At 45.7% G+C, this 20,379-nt stretch overlaps 1 protein-coding gene across 3 annotated transcripts in view; it reads right to left on the bottom strand.

Annotated features, from left to right (window-relative positions):
- CERS3 (ceramide synthase 3) overlaps positions 1-20,379 on the bottom strand; it is a 57,432-nt gene that overhangs the window by 24,149 nt on the left and 12,904 nt on the right. For all 3 annotated transcript variants that reach the window (XM_059678395.1, XM_059678393.1, XM_059678392.1), the window contains 3 exons: positions 13,098-13,271; positions 5,590-5,704; positions 427-545 (listed from right to left, as the gene is read on the bottom strand). In XM_059678395.1, coding sequence (XP_059534378.1) covers positions 427-545; positions 5,590-5,704; positions 13,098-13,270 — 407 coding nt within the window. In that variant the 5' untranslated portion in view covers position 13,271. The remainder of the gene's footprint in view (positions 1-426; positions 546-5,589; positions 5,705-13,097; positions 13,272-20,379) is intronic.

The raw sequence follows: 20,379 nt of genomic DNA on the forward strand, positions 1-20,379 counted from the left end.
TAAGAAAGAGGAATATGGGTATATTCCCACTGTGGAGCTGAGACACTGGGGTTTTCCCAGTTCACACAGCCAAGCACTAAAAGGCTGGAGTACGGGTCTGGAGAACATGGTCACATAAGTTGAACAACAGCTTGTCTTCCAGGATTGTTTCGATAGAGAAAAAAGTAGGGTTCACCCGGCCAGCGCGGTTCAGTGGTTGAGCATTGAACTAGGAACCAGGAGGTCGCGGTTCGATTCCCGGTCAGGGCACATGCCTGGGTTGCAGGCTTAATTCCTAGTAGGGGACGTGCAGGAGGCAGCTGATGAGTGATTCTCTCTCATCATTGATGTTTCTCTCTCTCTCCCTCTCCCTTCCTCTTTGAAATGAATAAAAATATATTTTTTTTAAAATTGTAGCACTTCAAAAGCTGGGACTGTCCTTCTTACCAAGCCTCCTGGAATTTCTTCATCCTGGAAGGCCTGTCCTGATTCCGCCGACCCCGAAACCATCTTTCAACCTGGCGCTCCGTCAGGTTGCACTTCTTCGCCAGGCCGTAAACGTCATCCTGAAAGGGATGAAACGAGTGAGTGAGTGATGAAGAGCAGAGTCAGACTGGCAGGCAGTCAAGAAACAGTGCGATTGGATTACGAGAGCTGGTGCACTGGAGAGGAGAGCGACTCAGCATTCGAACTCGAGCCAGAGAATTTACCTCTTTTGTTTATGGATCACACACGCATACACACACACACACACACACACACACACACACACACACACATCATGCCCCCCCAAAACCATAGAGAATGTTAGCATCCCAGAACTCTTAAGTTACAAAGAGAGATCAATTCTCCATAAGTTAGTAGCAACACATCTATATGTTCAGGCTGCATAGCGAGCAAGCTCATTCAGCTCAATGTTATTCGCGCGTCCTCGGGACCAGGCAGAGGAGTAGCTTAACGTGCCGATCAAACCCAATCTCTTCATGTTTCCGGTGAGGAAACTGGAACACAGAGTTTAAGTAAATGCGAGACGGAAAGCCAGTAGCCAAGTGAGGACTAGAACTTGGGCTGCTGCATATTCTGTGGCTTTACATGGTCGAATAGCTCCCGAACACAACACAGGAGCAGCTCGCACAGGTGCTGGCTGTCACTCTCACACTGAATCAGATGCAGAGCCTAATTCAAACCGAGCTGAAAGAATTCCAATCATCAAAGCAGTGCTGGCAGCAGATAAAAATGATGGCTGCTTCTCTTCTGGGCAGAAGCTGTAGGCTATGACTGAACATTGGACCCGATGTGGATAATGGATTAGCTCTGAGGTCACAGACCTGAAGCTCTCACAGGCCAGGCCAGAAACAGAAGTGACTGAGCGGATCGCATCTGTGTCAGAGTCGCATTCTCTCCACACCAGCTGTGTGAGAAACCCACTCTACTCTCCACCTCCACAAGGAAATAAGCTCTTTTTTTTTTTAAGCACTAGCTTTCTTGATCTTTCATTTTCCAATGTGAGTGCAAGAAATACTGCCCGGCTGGTGCAGTTCAGTGGTTAAGCATCGACCCAGGAACCAAAAGGTGGCGGTTCCATTCCCCGTCAAGGCACATGCCTGGGTTGTGGGCTTGCTCCCCTGTAAAGGGCGTGCAGGAGACAGCCGATCAATGACTCTGTCATCACTGATGTTTCTGTTTCTCTCTCTCTCTCCCTCTCCCTTCCTCTCTCTCTAAAATGAATTAAAAAAAAAAACACATAAAAATAACTTCATTCAATCCTCAGGACAGCCCTGTGAGATCAGCAATGTTATCATCATGTTCAATTCACAGAGGGGGAAACTGAGGCACAGAGTGGCTCATCTGCCCAGCTCCACGCCCCGCCTGCAGCAGAGCCATAGTCTAGACCAGTGATGGCGAACCTTTTGAGCTCGGCGTGCCAGCATTTTGAAAAACCCTAACTTAACTCTGGTGCCGTGTCACATATAGAAATTTTTTGATCTTTGCAACCATAGTAAAACAAAGATTTATATGTTTGATATTGATTTTATATATTTAAATGCCATTTAACAAAGAAAAATCAACCAAAAAAATGAGTTCACATGTCACCTCCGACACGCGGGTCCTAGGTTCGCCATCGCTGGTCTAGGCCGCGGTCTGTCCTCACAGCCTGTGTGTTTAGCTCCGACACCAGAAGAGCCTCGGGGAGAAGCAGCGTGGCCGTGGCCGGAGGAGAGGCCTGCGTGGGGGCCAGGAGACCCGGCTCCTCCCCTACAAGCCAACCCCCCAGGAGAGCGGAGGATGGCCCCACCTCTTTGGCTCTCACGTGCTCGCCTGTGCCACCAACAGAACGAGAGAGTGCTTTGCTCTGAAAAGTCTGAATCTAAGGCTGAGACAGGCGAGCAAACTGCAAACTGCAATCCCTTCATGAACCTCAGTGAGTGGCTTTCTGGCCGTCTCTCGGGGCCACGTGCTCATCAGAGCTGCTCCAAGCGACTTCGGGGGGGGGGGGGGGGTCGTGGCTAGACCAGGGGTGGGCAAACTTTTTGACTCGAGGGCCACAATGGGTTCTTAAACTGGACCGGAGGGCCGGAACAAAAGCATGGATGGAGTGTTTGTGGGAACTAATATAAATTCAAAGGAAACATCATTACATAAAAGGGTACGGTCTTTTTTTTTTTTTTTAGTTTTATTCATTTCAAATGAGCCGGATGCGGCCCGCGGGCCGTAGTTTGCCCACGGCTGGGCTAGACCCTAATTTCTGCTGTTGCTCCATTTTATCAATAGCAGAATAATTGATCTGTTGGCCAGGGCCGTTGGGCTGTTACCAGGGCTCACTCCCAATACATCTTGAAGTAATTATTGAGATATATATAGAGAGACGTAAACATATGCATAAATAATGAACTCGCAGCTGCACATACACAGCCCCAAAAGAATGGTGCGAAATCATAGCGCAAAACCTCATGGGAAGCGGATGTGCACAGCGTTTGGGGCCTCATCAATACCATGTTGTACACCCTCCTGTGCTAACCAGCCAGAGTTGGCGCTGTGCACACTGAATACTTCTGCTTCTGTCGAGGCCGCAGAGAACAGCTGCAGGAGCACCCTCAGCTCCACGCACTCAGCTGTGTCAGGGAGTCATGTGTTGCCCACATGTGTCACCGCTGCGGTTTCTGCCGTTGACAGCTTGGGAAAACTTCCTTAGAGGTAATACCCGGATCTCGGAGCAGCACAGTTTTGGGGTGTGTTTTTTTTTAGTTCTCCCAGCAACGTGTCTTACCTCAGCCAAATTTATGGCCATGTGTATGAAAAAATACAGACAAAACGCTATTGGTATGACACCAGCCAAGTTACTATGGGAGGTATAACGAGATTATTTTGTTTCCACATCTGAGATCACTAGGAAGTCATGTACCTCGCCTTCCCCTATGATTTCCTGTCTTCCCAGGTTCCAGTGCTTTTAATGTATGGGCACTTTTTGGACAACTTGTTATCTTGATCTGCTTTGCAAATATTGCCTCGATCTTGTAATCCACAAGCAATGTAAGTTAGAAATCTTAATTATTTTCCTTCATTTTTCTTCTTGGTTTGAGGGTGATGCAAATGTCCACACTGTGTGTGACCTGAGTTACAACAAGTACTCCAGGTGTTCCAGCCTCTGGAACACATTTTCAATATTCTATTCACAGGGAAAGAAGACACGTGGGCATCACAGGAACAGTGCTGGACGAGGGGGGCGGGGGGGGGGAGAAGCAGGGGCCGGGTTCCCGCTACAGATTCAGCCAAGGTCACTCAGCTGCATGACCTTGGACATCCCATTTCTTCCTATGAGGCCTCAGCTTCCTCACCTGGGTCATGAAGAACAGGACGACCTAATCCCTAAAACTCTTTCAGCTCAGAACAATCAGGGGGCATGCAGGAGGCAGCCGATCAATGAATTTCTCTCATCGATGCTGTTTCCATATATATAAGAATCTAGACCTGCCGGGACACTATCGTTTTTAAACTATCAGATTAAAAACTTCTCCTCTGGTACATAAATATGTAGTACACTACATTTCGAGAAGGACATCCTGCATCGTGAAAAGAATTGAGACTCTTAAAAATTCTACCTCTAGGGAGCGGGCAGGGGCACAACAGACTTCTGTGTGTGTTGAGGCCTTGGATAAAATAAAGTGTCCTTCACACAAAAGCCACCACAATGGGCAGGTCCATAAGGAATGAATATTGACGGTGCCACAATCATCAAAATTGTCAGCTACGGGCTCCTTATCTTCATAGTGATCTTTCTTTAAGCAGTAAATATTGTCTATATCCTACCATTAAAAATGAAATGTTGATCTTTATACTCAAGTTATGGCATTAATTATAAGTGTTCAACATTAGAGTTGTACACAATAGTCCAACTATTCACATTTGTTATTTTATAACTAGTGGCCCAGTGCATGAATTCATGCACATTGAAAGGAAATTAATTAGAAGAAATAGTTTAATATCGCTATTTGCCGTTTCTCTATAACAGAAGTGTCAACTAAATTCACAATCAACAATGACAGATCAAAACACACGCATGCGATTAACGCCAGTGAGAGCTTTATATACATAGAAAAACTTGCTTAATTAGACCTGCTTTCTGGTTTAGATAAACTTTTCCAAGCCCAGTGAAGCACCCCAACTTCTCTTTCAGGTAATTGTCAGCAACACAGCAGTAAATATCAACATGAAGCAGGTTATTATTATAGATCACGCAGGGAGAACAAAGGGTAAAATATTTAACTGCAGCAGTGTTTGACTATATTCTGCGCAGTGACAAAACTGAAGTCATTTTCAAGGTCCACCATTTCTTACTTCTTTTCAGTCGGGTCAAGTTTCTAAGCTTTCTAAATCTGTGTTTTCCAGGTAATGAAAAGAAAATAGGATTTCACCAAGTCTCCTATCTACCTACTCCAAGACTTCTGTGAGGATCAAATGAGATGAGGCACGGGAAAATGCTTCACAGACATTTGGTTAAAGTGTGAAATTTTTGCACCTGGCTATGAAGCAAGTCGTGTTCCTGGGCTGAAGAAACTGCAAGGATGCTAGTCGTCGCTAGAGAGAGGAGACTGGGCGTTGCTACGTGACGTCATTACCCAGCGCCCACAGCAACTGTTTCTGGGCTGGGCTGGGCTGTGGGCCGCATGTTGCGCCATGGGGTCTCAGCAGCGTCGGCTGCGATTTGGTGGGGTGTTGCTCTGGGGTCATGGCGGGGCCTGTGTCCCACTTGGGGGAAGCCAAGTGTTGCTTTGTGGGCTCCAGGTCCGCGGTGCCGTTTCTCTGTAAATGGCCAGTGCACGTCATGATAGCTCCTGCATTGAGTGTCTCCCCCTGGTGTTCAGTGCGCATCAAAGCGACTGGATGGATGGACACTTAGCAAATTAGCCTTTTATATATATAGATATTTATTTGCCATTTTATACTATGCTTGGAATGCTATAAAACCTATCAATAGAGAAAAAATTCAAATGGACCAAATCATTCGCCAGTTAACTGGAACCAATTTCTTGCACAGATGAGGGAAGCTCCAGATGACAGAAACATTATGAAAGAAGATGTTAAAATCCCCCAAAAAGAATGTGAACTTACTTCAGATGGTTTGCTCGTAGAGCGTTTGTAAAAAGTCTCTAAGACAGTGTTTGGTATAATCTTCCGAACTTCCTCTTTAATACCGAAAGTCTTTGCTAGAGGTGTGGCGATAAATCTACAAAAAAATGAAAGACAGTTCAAAGTCTGATAATGAAGCCACAATGACACCAGAGAACTCATGTGGTGACTTTGGATTCCAAATGAAAGTTCAGTCACTGGTTCATGTTGTAAATGGATTACCCACGGCTGACAGCTATCTGCCTTAAGTTCAAGGAGAACAAATTTTGAAACCTTTTATGCAAGCAGCATCTTGAAAAATAAAATACTGGCACAATTCCCTAAAGTCCATTTTATGTAAATTCAGATATATTCATACAAAAGATCCAGGAATTCGGATAAGCCATTCCACTTAGAGCTTTCTTAAGATTCCCAGAGATTAAAATAAGTATTTTGAGATTAAAAGTTTTTTTTTTAAATATATTTTATTGATTTTTTACAGAGAGAAAGGGAGAGAGATAGAGAGTTAGAAACATCGATGAGAGAGAAACATCGATCAGCTGCCTCCTGCACATCTCCTACTGGGGATGTGCCCGCAACCCAGGTACATGCCCTTGACCGGAATCAAACCTGGGACCTTTCAGTCCGCAGGCCGACGCTCTATCCACTGAGCCACACCGGTTTCGGCGAGATTAAAAGTTTTATTTGGTGATATTATCTTACAGAAATTACTACGTTCCTTTTTAAAGTTCTAACTTGAGAAAATGTCATACTCTTGGGTAAAGGTCTAAGAATGCGGTTGCTGGGCGGTGCACCAAGTATGTTATTTAACTTTATGAGAAACTGGCACATTGTTTGCTGAAGTGGTTGTACCATTTTGCATCCCATCCAATAACGTGCCAGAATTCCAGTTACTCCCTATTCCTGCCAACAGTTGGTATTGCCAGTCTTTTTTTTCTTTTTGTTTTTTTAAATATATTTTTATTGATTTCAGAGAGGAAGGGAGAGGGAGAGAGAGAGAAACATCAATGGTCAAAGAGAATCATCGATCACCTGCCTCCTGCACACTCCCTACTGGGAATGGAGCCTGCAACCCGGGCATGTGCCCTGACCAGGAATCAAACCATCACCTCCTGGTTCATGGATTGACGCTCAATCACTGAGCCACACTGGCTGGGCTACTATTCAGTGATTTTTTTTTTTTTTAAAGAAAATTTACCAAGTTGTGCACTCGTCACCATGAGTCAGCTTTAGAATATTTTCTTCACCCCAATATGACTCCTCATGCATGTTTACTGTTAATCCCTGTTTTCTCTCAGCACTACCCTGTCTTTCAATCACTGATTTGTCTTTAGAGTTTGACTTTTCTGGATACTAAATACAATGTACTCATACAACATGTGGTTGCTCATGTCTGGCTTCCTTCACCTGGCCTAGTGGTTTTCAGGTCCATCCAGTTTTTGGATGTGTTCAGAGTTCATTCCTTTTTCTTGTTCTCTAATAATCTATTGTACAGAAATACAAACATTAATAACGTCTTCTGAAGAGCAGATACTTTAGCTATTTACCAAAAGGAAAAAAGCATATACCCACACAAATCCTCGTACTCACATGTTCACAGCAGCTTTATCTGTAACAGCCAAAAAGTGGAAATGGCCACATTTCCATCAACTAGTGAGAAGACAGATTAACTGTGGTGTAACCATACACTGAGACTGCTCAGCAATGACAAGGAATCACTATACGTACATATAATAACGTCGACAAACATCTCAAAGCACTGTGCTAAGTAAAAACAAGTCAGACACAAAAGATTATAATCCATAGGATTCCATTTATAGGAAATCCAGGAAAGGCAAAATTATATGGACAGAAGCATGTCAGTGATTGCCAGAAGCTAGTATTTAGGGAAGAGGCTAACTAAACGGGGTACTGGGAAGTTTGGGGGCTGATAAAAATCTCCGAAGTCATAATTGTAGTGATGGTTACATGACTGTATACATTTGTCAAAATGCATCAAATTTTGGATGAACTTTGTTATATAAATCATATCTCAATAAAACTAATTTTTTACAAATAATAATAGATCCCAATTCTTCCTTCGGTTCTAACAAAGGCTCCATCTTCTGCCAGGTCCATCTATGCTTATACTTACTGCGGAGTTTCTGTGTTTGATGAAATGCTGGAAGTTTTGGTTATGAATGATCACTGAGCCCTTCAATTCATTTTTTTACAACCATAGGAGTTGAATAAAAATCTCCTAGGATAATCTGATAAAATGTACAAACCAGTCCAACTTCCAGATGGACTAAGCGCTCCTGGAAAGGACCCATACATGTCAGAGACAGAGGAACACGAACTAATGATGCACCAGATGCACACAGAGCGGTGTGGCCACGTCACACAGCACAGCGCCATCCTCAGAAAACGGAGCAGCAGAGGAAGGGCTCATCGCCGTGCCACGTGTCAGCCCACAATGCGGACAGTTTATGTTTATGCACGTGTTTCGTGGGGTCATACAAACGAGAAGCCATCAACAAACATGAAAACCCAGCAGGGAGGGGAATGGGACTGGGAACTGAGGATAAAAGGTAATTAGTGAAAAAGTTAATTCCAATCAATCAACCAAAAGAGGTCTTACTTGACACAGACAAAAGACAGCATGCCATGATTAGGGAAATATGATTAATTATCTCTCCCTTTGCACAAAAGGTCCAGATAAAACAAAAACTAATGTGTTCTTAAAACTAACAAAGTCTTGCCGAAACCGGTTTGGCTCAGTGGATAGAGCGTCGGCCTGCGGACTGAGAGGTCCCGGGTTCGATTCCGGTCAAGGGCATGTACCTTGGTTGCGGGCACATCCCCAGTGGGGAGTGTGCAGGAGGCAGCTGGTCGATGTTTCTCTCTCATCGATGTTTCTAACTCTCTATCTCTCTCCTTTCCTCTCTGTAAAAACTCAATTAAAAAAAAAAAAAACTAACAAAGTCTCAAAAAATATATCTGACAGGGTTTTGGATAAATAGTGGAATTGGTTCATTTATCCAACCTACGAGTGGAGAATTGTTACTGGAGAAGAAACTCATTGTTTTTACTAGAATAACACAGATACAAAACGGTTTAATACGGTAGTGTTCTCCATCAGAATCACTCAGTGCTATCTCCTTGAATGTTAGAAATGAGGAAATCAGAAAAAAATGAAAAAGCAAAGCAGAATTGAGCCAAGAAGACTTATGTGGTGAGGGAATACAGCCAATCTCAAAGCCAGATGAGTGTAACATTCCCTCCGAAGGGTCATGTGAGAGTAAGTATGTGGATAAGTATACACAGTGGATAAACACACATCCATAGCATACTTGGTGATATGAGAAACATATCTATATTAATTTAAACAAGAGAAATACGGCCTTGTTTTTTTTAACATGTCCAGGCTTGCCTGAACTTGCACTTTATTGATATGGAGTAGAAAAAAGTCCAAGAGGAAAAAAAAAACATCGTGGACTTCTGCTCCCATGTAAATGGTTCAGAGCGAGGTTAGCTGCCAGGAGAGGGTCTCTTAGGTTTGCTATTATTACAGAACCCAGCCTTCAGACGGCCCCATGCGGACACCCCAATGGCCCCCTCTTTACCTGGCACGGCCTGGGTTACCTGTGAGCCAAAAGCCTTGCAATCCCAGAGGTCCCCCCTCTTTTCAATACTATTTTATTGAACAAAAGGCAGGCAGGCCTAGGCAGATAGTAAGCAGATGAGGCTTAACTGCTTCCCCTAAACAGGAGCAATAGCCCACTGGCATGGGATCGCCTCCCGGCTCCTGAGGATCTGAAGGCTCTTTGGCCAGAGTTTGGTCAGAGGGTTTCATCTGAGAAAACAGAATACCGGGACCAAGGCAACTTCATAACACTGAGGTCTAAGGTGCCAATTTAGAGACCGCTGCAATGAGGACAGTAGTAATATTTTTTAAAAACAATATATTTTTTTTTTATTGATTTCAGAGAGGAAGGGAGAGGGAAAGAGAGAGATACATCAATGATGAGAGAGAATCATGGATCGGTTGCCTCCTGCACGCCCCCTACTTGGGGTCAAGCCTGCAACCAGGGCATGTGCCCTGACAGGAATCCAACCCTGACCTCCTGGTTCATAGGTAGATGCTCAACCACTGAGCCACACCGGCTGGGCTAGCAATCCTTCCTGAACTCCTGTAGATTGCTGCACCCACCCTTCCGTAAGGAATGATGGGCGTGCCGTCCCACGGTGCCCTGTGCTGCCGAGTAGAAGTGATCAAGGTGGGGAATCTATTCACTGCACAACTAAGTGAAAGAAAAACGATGACCTCTGGTTTTCCCAGCTCCACCCCTGCCTTGGACTATTCTGGGAACATAATTTACTCTGAGATAATATGTTTATTCCACAAGTGTTTAAATTTGAGTAGCTCAGATCCCTTTACATCACACTTGAGACACATAAATGCAGAGAGTCTGGATACACTAGTTAGAAACTGCAATTCCAGACACACACACACATACACACACACACACACACACACACACACACACACACACACACAAAATCAACCATAAGCCACAAACTAACATTTGTAAGGAAAGGAAATCCTAAAATACAAGGCAAATGTCGGTCACTTTCAAATGATCGACTTGTTTGTCCTTTACCAGCTCTGTCTCCACTTGGCGCTCTACAGCTAGAAAAGGGAGGGGCGCCACTTCCTGGAGTTCAGTGGCTCCTGGCTGGTACTGCCGGGTAAAATGAGCAGCCAAACCACCAGTCCTGGTCACAATTCCTAGGACAACAGAAGGAAGCCTACTCACGGTAAACACGGGATATGCTGAAACGCAGTGTCCAACTTACATGCATTTCTTTCTGTTGTTAATCCTCACCTGAGGATATTGTCCCATTGCTTTTTAGAGAGAGTGGAAGGGAGGGGGAGAGACAGAGAGAGAGAGAAACATCGATGTGAGAGAGACACATTGATTGGTTGCCTCCTGCACAGGCCCTGACCAGGGCTTGGGATCAAGCCTGCAACCAAAGTATGTGCCCTTGACCAGAACTGAACCTGGACCTTTCAGTTTGCCAGCCGACACTCTAACCACTGACCCATACCAGCTAGGGCTACATGAATTTTTAAGAGAGTACAGAAAATTTCACATTTGCGATCATCCCTTGAGGCTATGTCTTCTGTATTCTTAAGAGATAATAATTTACTCTTTTTGACCATCAGGGGTAGTTCCTTGTGCAAGTCCAAGAAGTTATGGGGAAAATTAAAAACCAACAACCCTAAACCTCATGTTATAACAAGAGGGTTCAAGTCCCAAATCTCCTCCTTACATACTTCCTGTTTCACCTTGGCCAGGTCACGTACCTCTCATTTTCTCCACTGAGATGATACCATTAGTGATTTTATGTACCTCTTAAACTATAAGTTTCTATTCAAATTCAAGGTGTCAGTAACATTTTATTTATGATATAAGTGGTTTAATCTAATACAAACGATATAGAAGCCCTGGGAAAAAATATAACTTTTTTTCAAAAAGCATGCTTTTGGCCCTAACCAGTTTGGCTCAGTGGATAGAGTGTTGGCCTGTGGACTCAAGGGTCCCAGGTTCGATTCCAGCCAAGGGCATGTACCTTGGTTGCGGGCACATACCCAGTAGGCAGTGTGCAGGAGGCAGCTGATCAATGTTTCTCTCTCATCGATGTTTCTAACTCTCTATCCCTCTCCTTTCCTCTCTGTGAAAAATCAATAAAATATATATATTTTTTAAAGCATGCTTTCGTCCAGCTGGCGTGGCTCAGTGGTTGAACAGCGACCTATGAACCAGGAGGACATGGGCTTGATCTCCAGTAGGGGATGTGCGGGAGGCAGCTGATCAAAGATTCTCATTGATGTTTCTATCTCTCTCCTTTCCCTTTCTCTCTGAAATCGAGATATATATATATATATATATATATATATATATATATATATATATATATATATATATGCTTTTAAATATGCTTTCTCTCCCATGTTAACCTTTCCTTACTGCCAGTGCTTGAAGAGTGATGAGATGAGTGGAACAACACTCAGCGCTCTGCAGCGTCACAGAACGGAAGGAGCTCCGGGTGAGTTCCTGGGAGTTAAAGTTATAAAGGTGATGCTGACTTGACTCGGTCCCTTGAGAGGCAAGAAGAATGGTCCTGGGAATTAACAGAGGATTGGATTCCTTCCTAATTGTTGTTGGCGAGGCCAAGACCAAGACGAACAAGTTGGTCCCCCACAGCTGCGCTGCTTTGGCAACCGAAAGAATTTTCTAGTTCTCTGTCCCGATCAAAACATAAAAAATGGAGCTGTCCACCCAAAAAGGTAGGCAATCCGCAATGCAAATAGGCAGAGGACCTGGGTGCCAGATGCGGAGGGCACCAGGCACGTGAGGCAAGAAAAGCTACGCTTCAGACCAGGGAGGAGTCATTGGCTGATGGGTAGGCAGGGGCGAAACCCTACTTTATTTATGCGTGCATTCCTGAGAAATCCAAACATCTAGGAAAAAGCAGGATCCACTGTCAAAAAGGAGGCACCTTTTCAGCTGTTCTCAGCTGGGGTTTCGTGGTGCCTCCCAACAGCAAGCACACAGTGGGCCCACGGGAAGTTGCTGTTTGTACGGAAACCTTTGGGGCGGTCCCTGAAACAGAGCTGGTCAAACTAACGCTCGAGATAAGCACCCTGCAAATGGTTATGCACATATGATCTGCATTACGGTTAGTCTTGGACAACATGATCTTCATCAGATTTCGTCTTAAGTTTTTCCAACTCTTGACATTCAAATATTCTTTTTGCTCCAAAAAAATAATGTGCTAATAACAGGTTTTTGAAACAGAGACAGCTACAGAGATTACAAATGGACATTTATCTCCTGTTATCATGACACTAGTGCAGTTTTAATAAGAAGGCTGGAAGTAATATCTATTTAAATTTAGAGAAAGAAAAGAAGTTTGCTTTTCCTGACAAAGCAAATTTCTACTTTTTTCTTTGATTTCCTTATACCCTGGAAGGAAGGCCAGCTATTAAAGCTTTCAATAAACCTTTAAAATAAACGTTGCAATAAGGCAAGATGAAGTTTGCTCTTTAAGGAGCCATATTTGCTATTTTGTAGGCATTTGGAAATGACAATGCACCCTCTAAACACAGCTCTCTAGCACTGCCTTTCTGGGGTGCGTGTCCTTTGTCACAGACCTGGCCCAGGGAACGTGAGCCGAGTTCCCACGCTGTCATTGGCACTAATAAGCTCTGTGATACTTAACCTCTCGGCCTCCACTTTCTCACTGTGCAACTAAAGCACTTGTTTCTCATTTTACTTGTTCGGCTCCTAGATAACAGTTGGTGGGCACTGATTTCATGCGCAGCCTCTCAGGATCTGCACCTCCGAAGAGCGGATTCTTCAAGGATCTTACCAGGACTCTCTTCTTCTACAGCTGGGACCAGGCAGGGGCATGGGAAGGAAAGACACACAAGCAATACTTACTTTTCAAAGACATGCCGGATAATCAGCAGGCCGAAGGCATATGGGATGGTCATGTACAGATGAGAGGGTTTTACAAAGACGAGCCCATCGTGATCTTCGAGGTCTGACCACTTTATTGCCGGAGGGAGCCAGAATCTTTCCAACCAAAACCAGTCTTTAAACGTCTGAAACATTCTACAGAGACAGGAAAAGAACACGTTAGATCTGCAAGACAAATAAAGCTGAGATAACAATGAGAACCTGGGCTCAAAATGCCTAAACCACACAGTTCTGGGATGGGGTGGGGTGGGGTGGGGGAGAAGGTAACAACAGAATATTATTGCGCAATGGGTTGCACATCTCTTCATTGCAGTCAACAAGAACTGCTCTGCCTATACCGTCAGAACCATTTTGGCCGTGGTGGGCAAACTGAAGTTTAACACAGCACTGTTCATACTTTCTGTACAACATGTTACTCTTATGGGCAGGCACCTTCCTCTTGCATGATTCTATGGTATGAAAAATAACCTCTACAACTTCAACATGCCAAAGGTCAACACCACGAAAGCTCCAAATATGAGTAAATCTTCACTAGCGTCCTAAGAACTTCTCCAGCAGATACAGAACAAGCACATTTTACTTCATATTATAATTCGTTCCAATTAGTCCATGCCAACAAGTATTTCTTTAAGTATATTTTTCTTGATCTCAGAGAGGAAGGGAGAGGGAGAGAGAGAGAAACATCAATGATGAGAGAGAATCATGGATTGGCTGCCTCCTGCACGCCCCCTACTGGGGATCAAGCCTGCCACCCAGGGATGTGTCCTGACTGGGAATCAAACCATGATCTCCTGGTTCATAGCTTGACACTCAATCACTGAGCCACACCAGCTGGGAAAGATTTTTTTTATGTTGTTATAATAATTGCTATATAAAAGTTTGCTCACTCCTAAAATATGATTCCAGGCAGGACGGGTGAATTTGTCCAATCAAATATAAATACTTGTTAATTTATATTCACTATAACATCTATAATTCAGTGAATAAATGAACAGCTAAACTTTAAAGAGTTAAATGAATAGCTTACGGTGATTATGTAGGAGTCGCTGCTCTGAATAATGCCCGCGCACCACATGTGAGCAATGAATCAGGATGTGTTGAGAGCCACAGTAACTTCAATACCCAATAGCCAAACACATTGAAAGGGAAATAGACACGGAAAGAATTCAGAAGTTGAGGGTGGGCCCCTAATGCCGCTCAAATTGAGAAAATAAGGAAATCTTCATTATTCACTTTCTCTTCACGAGCTGCCACTGAACATCCATGGTTGCTGCTTCCAAAGAGTTAAAAGCCAATGCAAAATGAACCCCGCCCTGAACATGAGGACTAAAGTTCTAGAACTAGTAGAAGATTCTAAAGGAGATCTCAGTGACCCTGGGTTAGGCCAGGGGTGGGGAACCTTTCCTCTGCCAAGGGCCATTTGGATATTTCTAACATCATTTGCTTAATATAATTCACTTACTATAAATTTATGTTGCTAGGAAAACAGCTCCTCGATTTATTGAATTTTGAGTCCCTCCTGCAGTTGCCTTGGCAGGGCCAAACCAAATAACTTCTCGGGCCTTATCTGACCCGGGGGCCGGACGTTCCCCATCCCTGGGTTAGGCAAAGCCTTCTTGTGTGGGACACCAAAAGCAAAACGACAAACATAAAACAGGTAAGCTGGACTTCATCGAAATGCAAACCTCTCCTGTCGCACGGCCACAGGCCCCTGCCGCCGCCTCTGGCATCCGCTCGAGTCACCTTTCTGGCCCCCGCACACCGCAAGTGCCACGTGGGGGAAGCCAGCACCCCGCCCTCATGGCAGCAGGGAGATGATCTTTCGCACTGTCCAAGCCGGGGGGACCGTTCCCCATCCGCTGGCGGCCGGCCTGGGATGCCTCGGCTTGGCCAGTTGGATGCTGTTCTCGGGACTCTTGCGTCTGGGGCCAACAGCGCTGTCCAGCGGCGGCAGCTCCTAAAATTACAGTTGTCTCTCCGCCTGCTGGCCTCCCTGACCTCCCTGTTTCTAGTCACCCACGTCTGGCCCACCACCCTCCTTCCACGCTGTGAGTCACTGCCAGTCAAGTCCGTTGTTTTGATGGTAAGAGGTGGACACGGTTGCCTACGACCAAGAGCACTGGCTGACACACCTAGTGTTCGTTTCCCCGCCTTTCTTTAATATGTATCTTTTTTTATTGATTTCTGAGAGGAAGGGAGAGGGAGAGAGAGCAACATCAATGATGAGAGAGAATCACTGATCCGCTGCCTCCTGCACGCCCCACACTGGGGATTGAGCATGTGCCTGCGACCGGGAATTGAACCGTGACCTCCTGATTCAGAGATCAACGCTCAACCACTGAGCCACCTAGTGTTTCCCGACCTTCTTGATTGAAACTGACCGCTCAGTTCAGCTGCCTGAACCTTACATTTAGCAAATCCTGGACTAGGATTTTCTCCTACAGCATACTGGAGAAGCAGGAACGCCCTGGGATAACGGAGGAGGAGCTGGCAGCCTGCAGCATCTGTCATGTCTCCCTGTTTAGCCTCTGAGCTCATCTTGCTGACACGGGGTACCCATTTGTCCCTTTTCTTCTCTTCCTCCCTCATTTCTGACCCGGCTCTAAATTTCAAATCTGACAGTGGCCCTCATAGTTACTGCTAACTGAAAGCTTTTTGTTCTTGTCGTTCAGTGTAAAAGAGGCTGCGGCCTCCCTGATACAGCCTCAGAAAGATGCTGGGTCGGGTGCAAAACCCATGACTGACACGGTGAGCGGAATGATACCTTCCTGCTATGTTAACTGTCTAAGTATTACAATACTTCAACAATATCCAAATGGAGAAAGAATTAGAAAGGACTGAAATAGAAACCTGCATTAAAAAAATCCATGGCCCAGCCAGCGTGGCCCAGTGGTTGACTGTCGACCCATGAATCAGGAGGTCACAGGTTCAATTCCTGCTCAGGGCTCATCCCCAGTAGGGGGCGTGCAGGAGGCAGCCGAGCCATGATTCTCTCTGAGTATTGATGTTTCTATCTATCACTCTCCTTTCCTCTCTCTCTAAAAATATATAAAAACATATATTTTTCCAAAAACCCACACATTACTGCCCTTTAAAAAAATCTGAGCCTTTGCAACAATGAATCTGTCGCTGTGGAGGCAGGGGGGGGGGGGCCTGTGACTCAGTCACTTTCTGGACAGTTTGACTCCCACATGCAACTTGCAGCCCATCTCTCATCTTCGTTTCTTTGGCTGAACTCTAGGCCTTTCTGGCACCTGAAAAATTGTCAACTCAGTTAACAGCTCCTCAGTCTCTCTGCTTGGTATTCTCTTGGAAGCAGAGATTTATTCACTCCTTTTTTTCATCAGTTACTCAAACTTCCCTTTTCCCACCGCTTGTACTTTTTATCAATATAAAAAATTTAAAGCTATTTTAAAAATATTGACAAGAAAAATGCTTGCATTGATTTCTCTCTATTTAGGGAAGTGTCAGTGATGGGCGTGGCATCACGGCCCAGCTGTGTTTTCCCACCTGCTATTATTGTGAAATGTCTAAACCCTATTTTCAACGCCAGCTGCCAGTCGTCTGCAGGAAGACACTCCAACTCATGTAGGTTCTTCTGAGTCATTAGTTTCTGACCTCATGGATACAGAACCAAACAGGGTGAGAGAAGCCTGATGAACACCATTAAATCTGACCTTGGGAATGAAGAAATAAACCCATCTGGGCCGCAAGTTGATCACTGTCTGAAGCAACATTTTTGTGAAGTACTAAAAATACAGCACTTGCCTGGCCAATTTGGCTCACTGGCTGAGTGTTGACCTAGGAACCAGGAGGTCACTGTTTGATTCCTGGTCAGGGCACATGCCTGGGTTGTGGGCTCGATCCCCAGTAGGGGACATGCAGGAGGCAGCTGATCCATGGTTCTCTCTGATCACTGATGTTTCTCTCTCTCTCTGTCTCTCCCTTTCTCTCTGAGATCAATAAAAAGATAAAATAAAAACACAGCATTGAACTCTTGCTGAGGCAGGAGCTCCTAGTTGGGCTGGGGCTTCCGGCGTTTCTGGTGATTACCAACAATGCCGGCTGCAAATCCATCAGCTCAGAAGATAACGAACCCTACAGAACATCGCTCTCGGGTGGAGGAGTGACAAGAAAATGTCTCTACAGAACAGAAAACGTCATTCAGACAGAGGACAGTGAGGAGAAATGAGAAGTTAAATAGACGAGTCAAATAGAAGTAAAGGTGTATGAAGGGAAGAGACATTCTAGAACCCATGTTCACAATACCTGAGGATGACATGGTTGGAGGGCGGGAGAGGAAGTGAGAGCTTTGGAGGTCGGGTGGCCAGACTACAGGGAGGCCAGGGTCTTCGGTAAAGAGAAGTCAAGCCTGGCCAGTGTTGCTCAGTGGTTAAGCATCGACCTATGAACTAGGAGGTCATGGTTTGATTCCCAACTTGGGACAAATGCCCTGGTTGCAGGTTTGATCCCCAGTGTGGGGCGCGCAGGAGGTGACCAATCAATGATGCTCTCTCGTCATTTCTGTTTCTATCTCTTTCTCCCTCGTCCTCCCACTCTGAAAATTTTTTAAAAAGAGAGAGAGAGAGAGAGAGAGAGAGAGAGAGAGAGAGAGAGAGAGAAAGAGAGAAGTCAGCCCCAGAAGAGTGGGGACTTCGCCTGGTCTGCCCACTACTGCATGCCCAAAGCTTGCACACAGTAGACACTAACTAAGGATTTGCTGAATGAATGGATGGGAAACTTACTGGGCCTGAAAAATCAAAAAGAGATGTTATGGCCAAAAATGTTATCTAATTTAATTATCTACAAATAACTTCATTTTTTTAGTTGCCAAACGATTTTTGAAACTTGGACCAGGGGTCAGGTAAACATGCTTATCTACATTGAGTCTGTTTGTGTTTTCTTTGAAACTAACTCTATGAACTTGGCCAAAAATACTGGTTATGCCTTTAAGATAAAACACGAAGGAAAGCAGGAGGCCCTACTTGCTTTCTGTCCACGGTGCAAGGACAGGGCCAAGTGTAATCCTACTTCTCAGAGCATCTCAAATCGGGCCGCTTCACATGGATGAGCCAATGCAAGCGCCAGAGCAGCTCACCTCGGGAGCACATTAGTTATGATTCAGTTAGTGCGTAAAAGCCTGGAAATGTGCAAAAACTGCAGCGGAAAAGCAAACACAACTGTACTTTGTGTAGAGAAGTGATTAACCTACAGCAAGGTCAAAACAGCTTTAAGTAATTCGCTCATACTAAATTTTCCAATTTTATCAATATAAGCCTTGAAGAAATTCAGAACAGACTCAGAGACAAAAAAAAAACAACAGAAAAACTCAAGAGTATTTGCAACAAAAGCATGGTGTCACCTCAGAGGTGTCACCGAGGGGTATCAGGATGTCCTCAGTATCCATTCATTCTGCCTTTTAGTCACAGGCCCTCACCCCCAAGTTTTACCAGGCTCATGGCTGCCCTGTCACGTGAGTCAACATTTCCCAACCTCCCTTGTGGCCACATGTGGCTGTGTGGGGTCTGGGTCAGCGACACAAGCGAGGAATTGATTTGGGTAATCTCCCTAAAGACCAAGCTGCCTGTCCTGTAAAGGTGTATGAAGGGAAGAGACATTCTAGAACCCATGTTCACAATACCTGAGTCTGTCTGTCTTCTTTCCTGACAGCTGGAAAGGGGGGCGATACCTGGACTGTTACATGCACGAGAAATAAACTTCTGCCCGGCTGGCATGGCTCAGTGGTTGAGGGTCAACCTATGAACCAGGAGGTCACGGTTCGATTCCCGGTCAGGGCACATGCCTGGGCTATGGGCTCCATCCCCAGTGTGGGGCATGCAAGAGCAGCTCATCAATGATTCTCATCATGGATGTTTCTCTCTCTCTCTCTCTCTCTCTCTCTCTCTCTCTCTCTCTCTCTCTCTCTCCCCCCCCCCCTCTTCCCCTTCCTCCCCCCCCTCCCTTTCTCCCTTCTCAGAAATAAACACACACACACACACACACACACACACACACACACACACACACACCCCAAAACCTATAAATGAGAGAGACAGCTGCTCAGACTGAGCCAGGAGGACCAGTGGAGCACCCGTGGAGGATAGGGGCCATTCACCCTTTTTGCCTGCTCTGTGAAATGGGCCTGGTCCCTTCACCTATTTCTCTTTGCCAGCAGAGGGTGGTAGAGAGACACTGCGGAAGAAAGAAAGGTGCTTCTGGCCCTGGAGGGCTCCCAGTGAGGGCTCCCCCCACCCCCAGCAGCCAGCAGCTGCCACTGGCACCTCCCTCAGGAGTTCTGTGGCAGCTGACACTCCCATTGAACTGCTCTCCCAGCACCCAAGAGGGCAGATCTCCAGCAAGTTCCAGAGGGCTGGCTTCCAGCCAGTTCTGTGGATACCATAGCAACGAAGACTCTGCACCCTCTGCATCAGGAATCAGGATCTGCACATCAGCCTGGGGGGTGGGGGTGGGAGGAGGAGAGGGTCTTCCTCGGGGGCTCCACCAGCCCTACAGCTTCCGATAGCTGTGATTCCTGCGCTCTTCAGAGCTCCTCCTGGCCAGCGTTTTGTTACTCCAACCCTGATTGGACCAAGACTGCCCTGATGGAAAAATCCAACCATCTTGATGTGCCTACTCGAATACTAATTACCAAGCGCTAAAGTGATTCTGCACAAGTCAGAAAGGCCTCTGAAATTCCGACTCCGAGGGAGCGCCGCCCCTTGCACCTCCCAGGGCTGTCTGCCTGCAGATTAGAGGACTTGCCTGCCAGGGGGCTGTGCTTCTGCCTTTGGCTCCCACTGATTCTACAGCTTAAAAGGCCCCCAGGCCAACCATCGCTTTCTACGGGGGTGATACTTCTTCACCGCTAGCAAACATCATCGGCCCATTTTCCCAGCAAAACTAATAAACCCTTAACACGCCAACCAGGCACTTGGCATCTACATGGCCAAGTTCTCCTTAAGGCAGGGCTCTCCCCTAGTGCTGTCCTCTCCGCGTGTGGCTTTTGGCCCCGTGAGAAAGTGTCACGTGTGCCTCATCTGGGCTCCTCCCTGCAGGGCCCCGTCCTAATGTCAACGTGGAGCCAGTGGAGTTTTACTCTGGGAAAAGCAGGTTGCTGCTGCGCGCAGAAGGGACCCCACGTGGCCAGGCTCTCCTCCTCCGCCTCTCCCATGGTTTGGAGGCAGCTTCCCAAATACGTTTCCCAAGAGGCTGGTTTTTCAAAGTAAATGTTTACTAAGCAAAA

This window comes from Myotis daubentonii, chromosome 21 (assembly GCF_963259705.1).
Source record: "Myotis daubentonii chromosome 21, mMyoDau2.1, whole genome shotgun sequence".
Lineage (NCBI taxonomy): Eukaryota > Metazoa > Chordata > Mammalia > Chiroptera > Vespertilionidae > Myotis > Myotis daubentonii.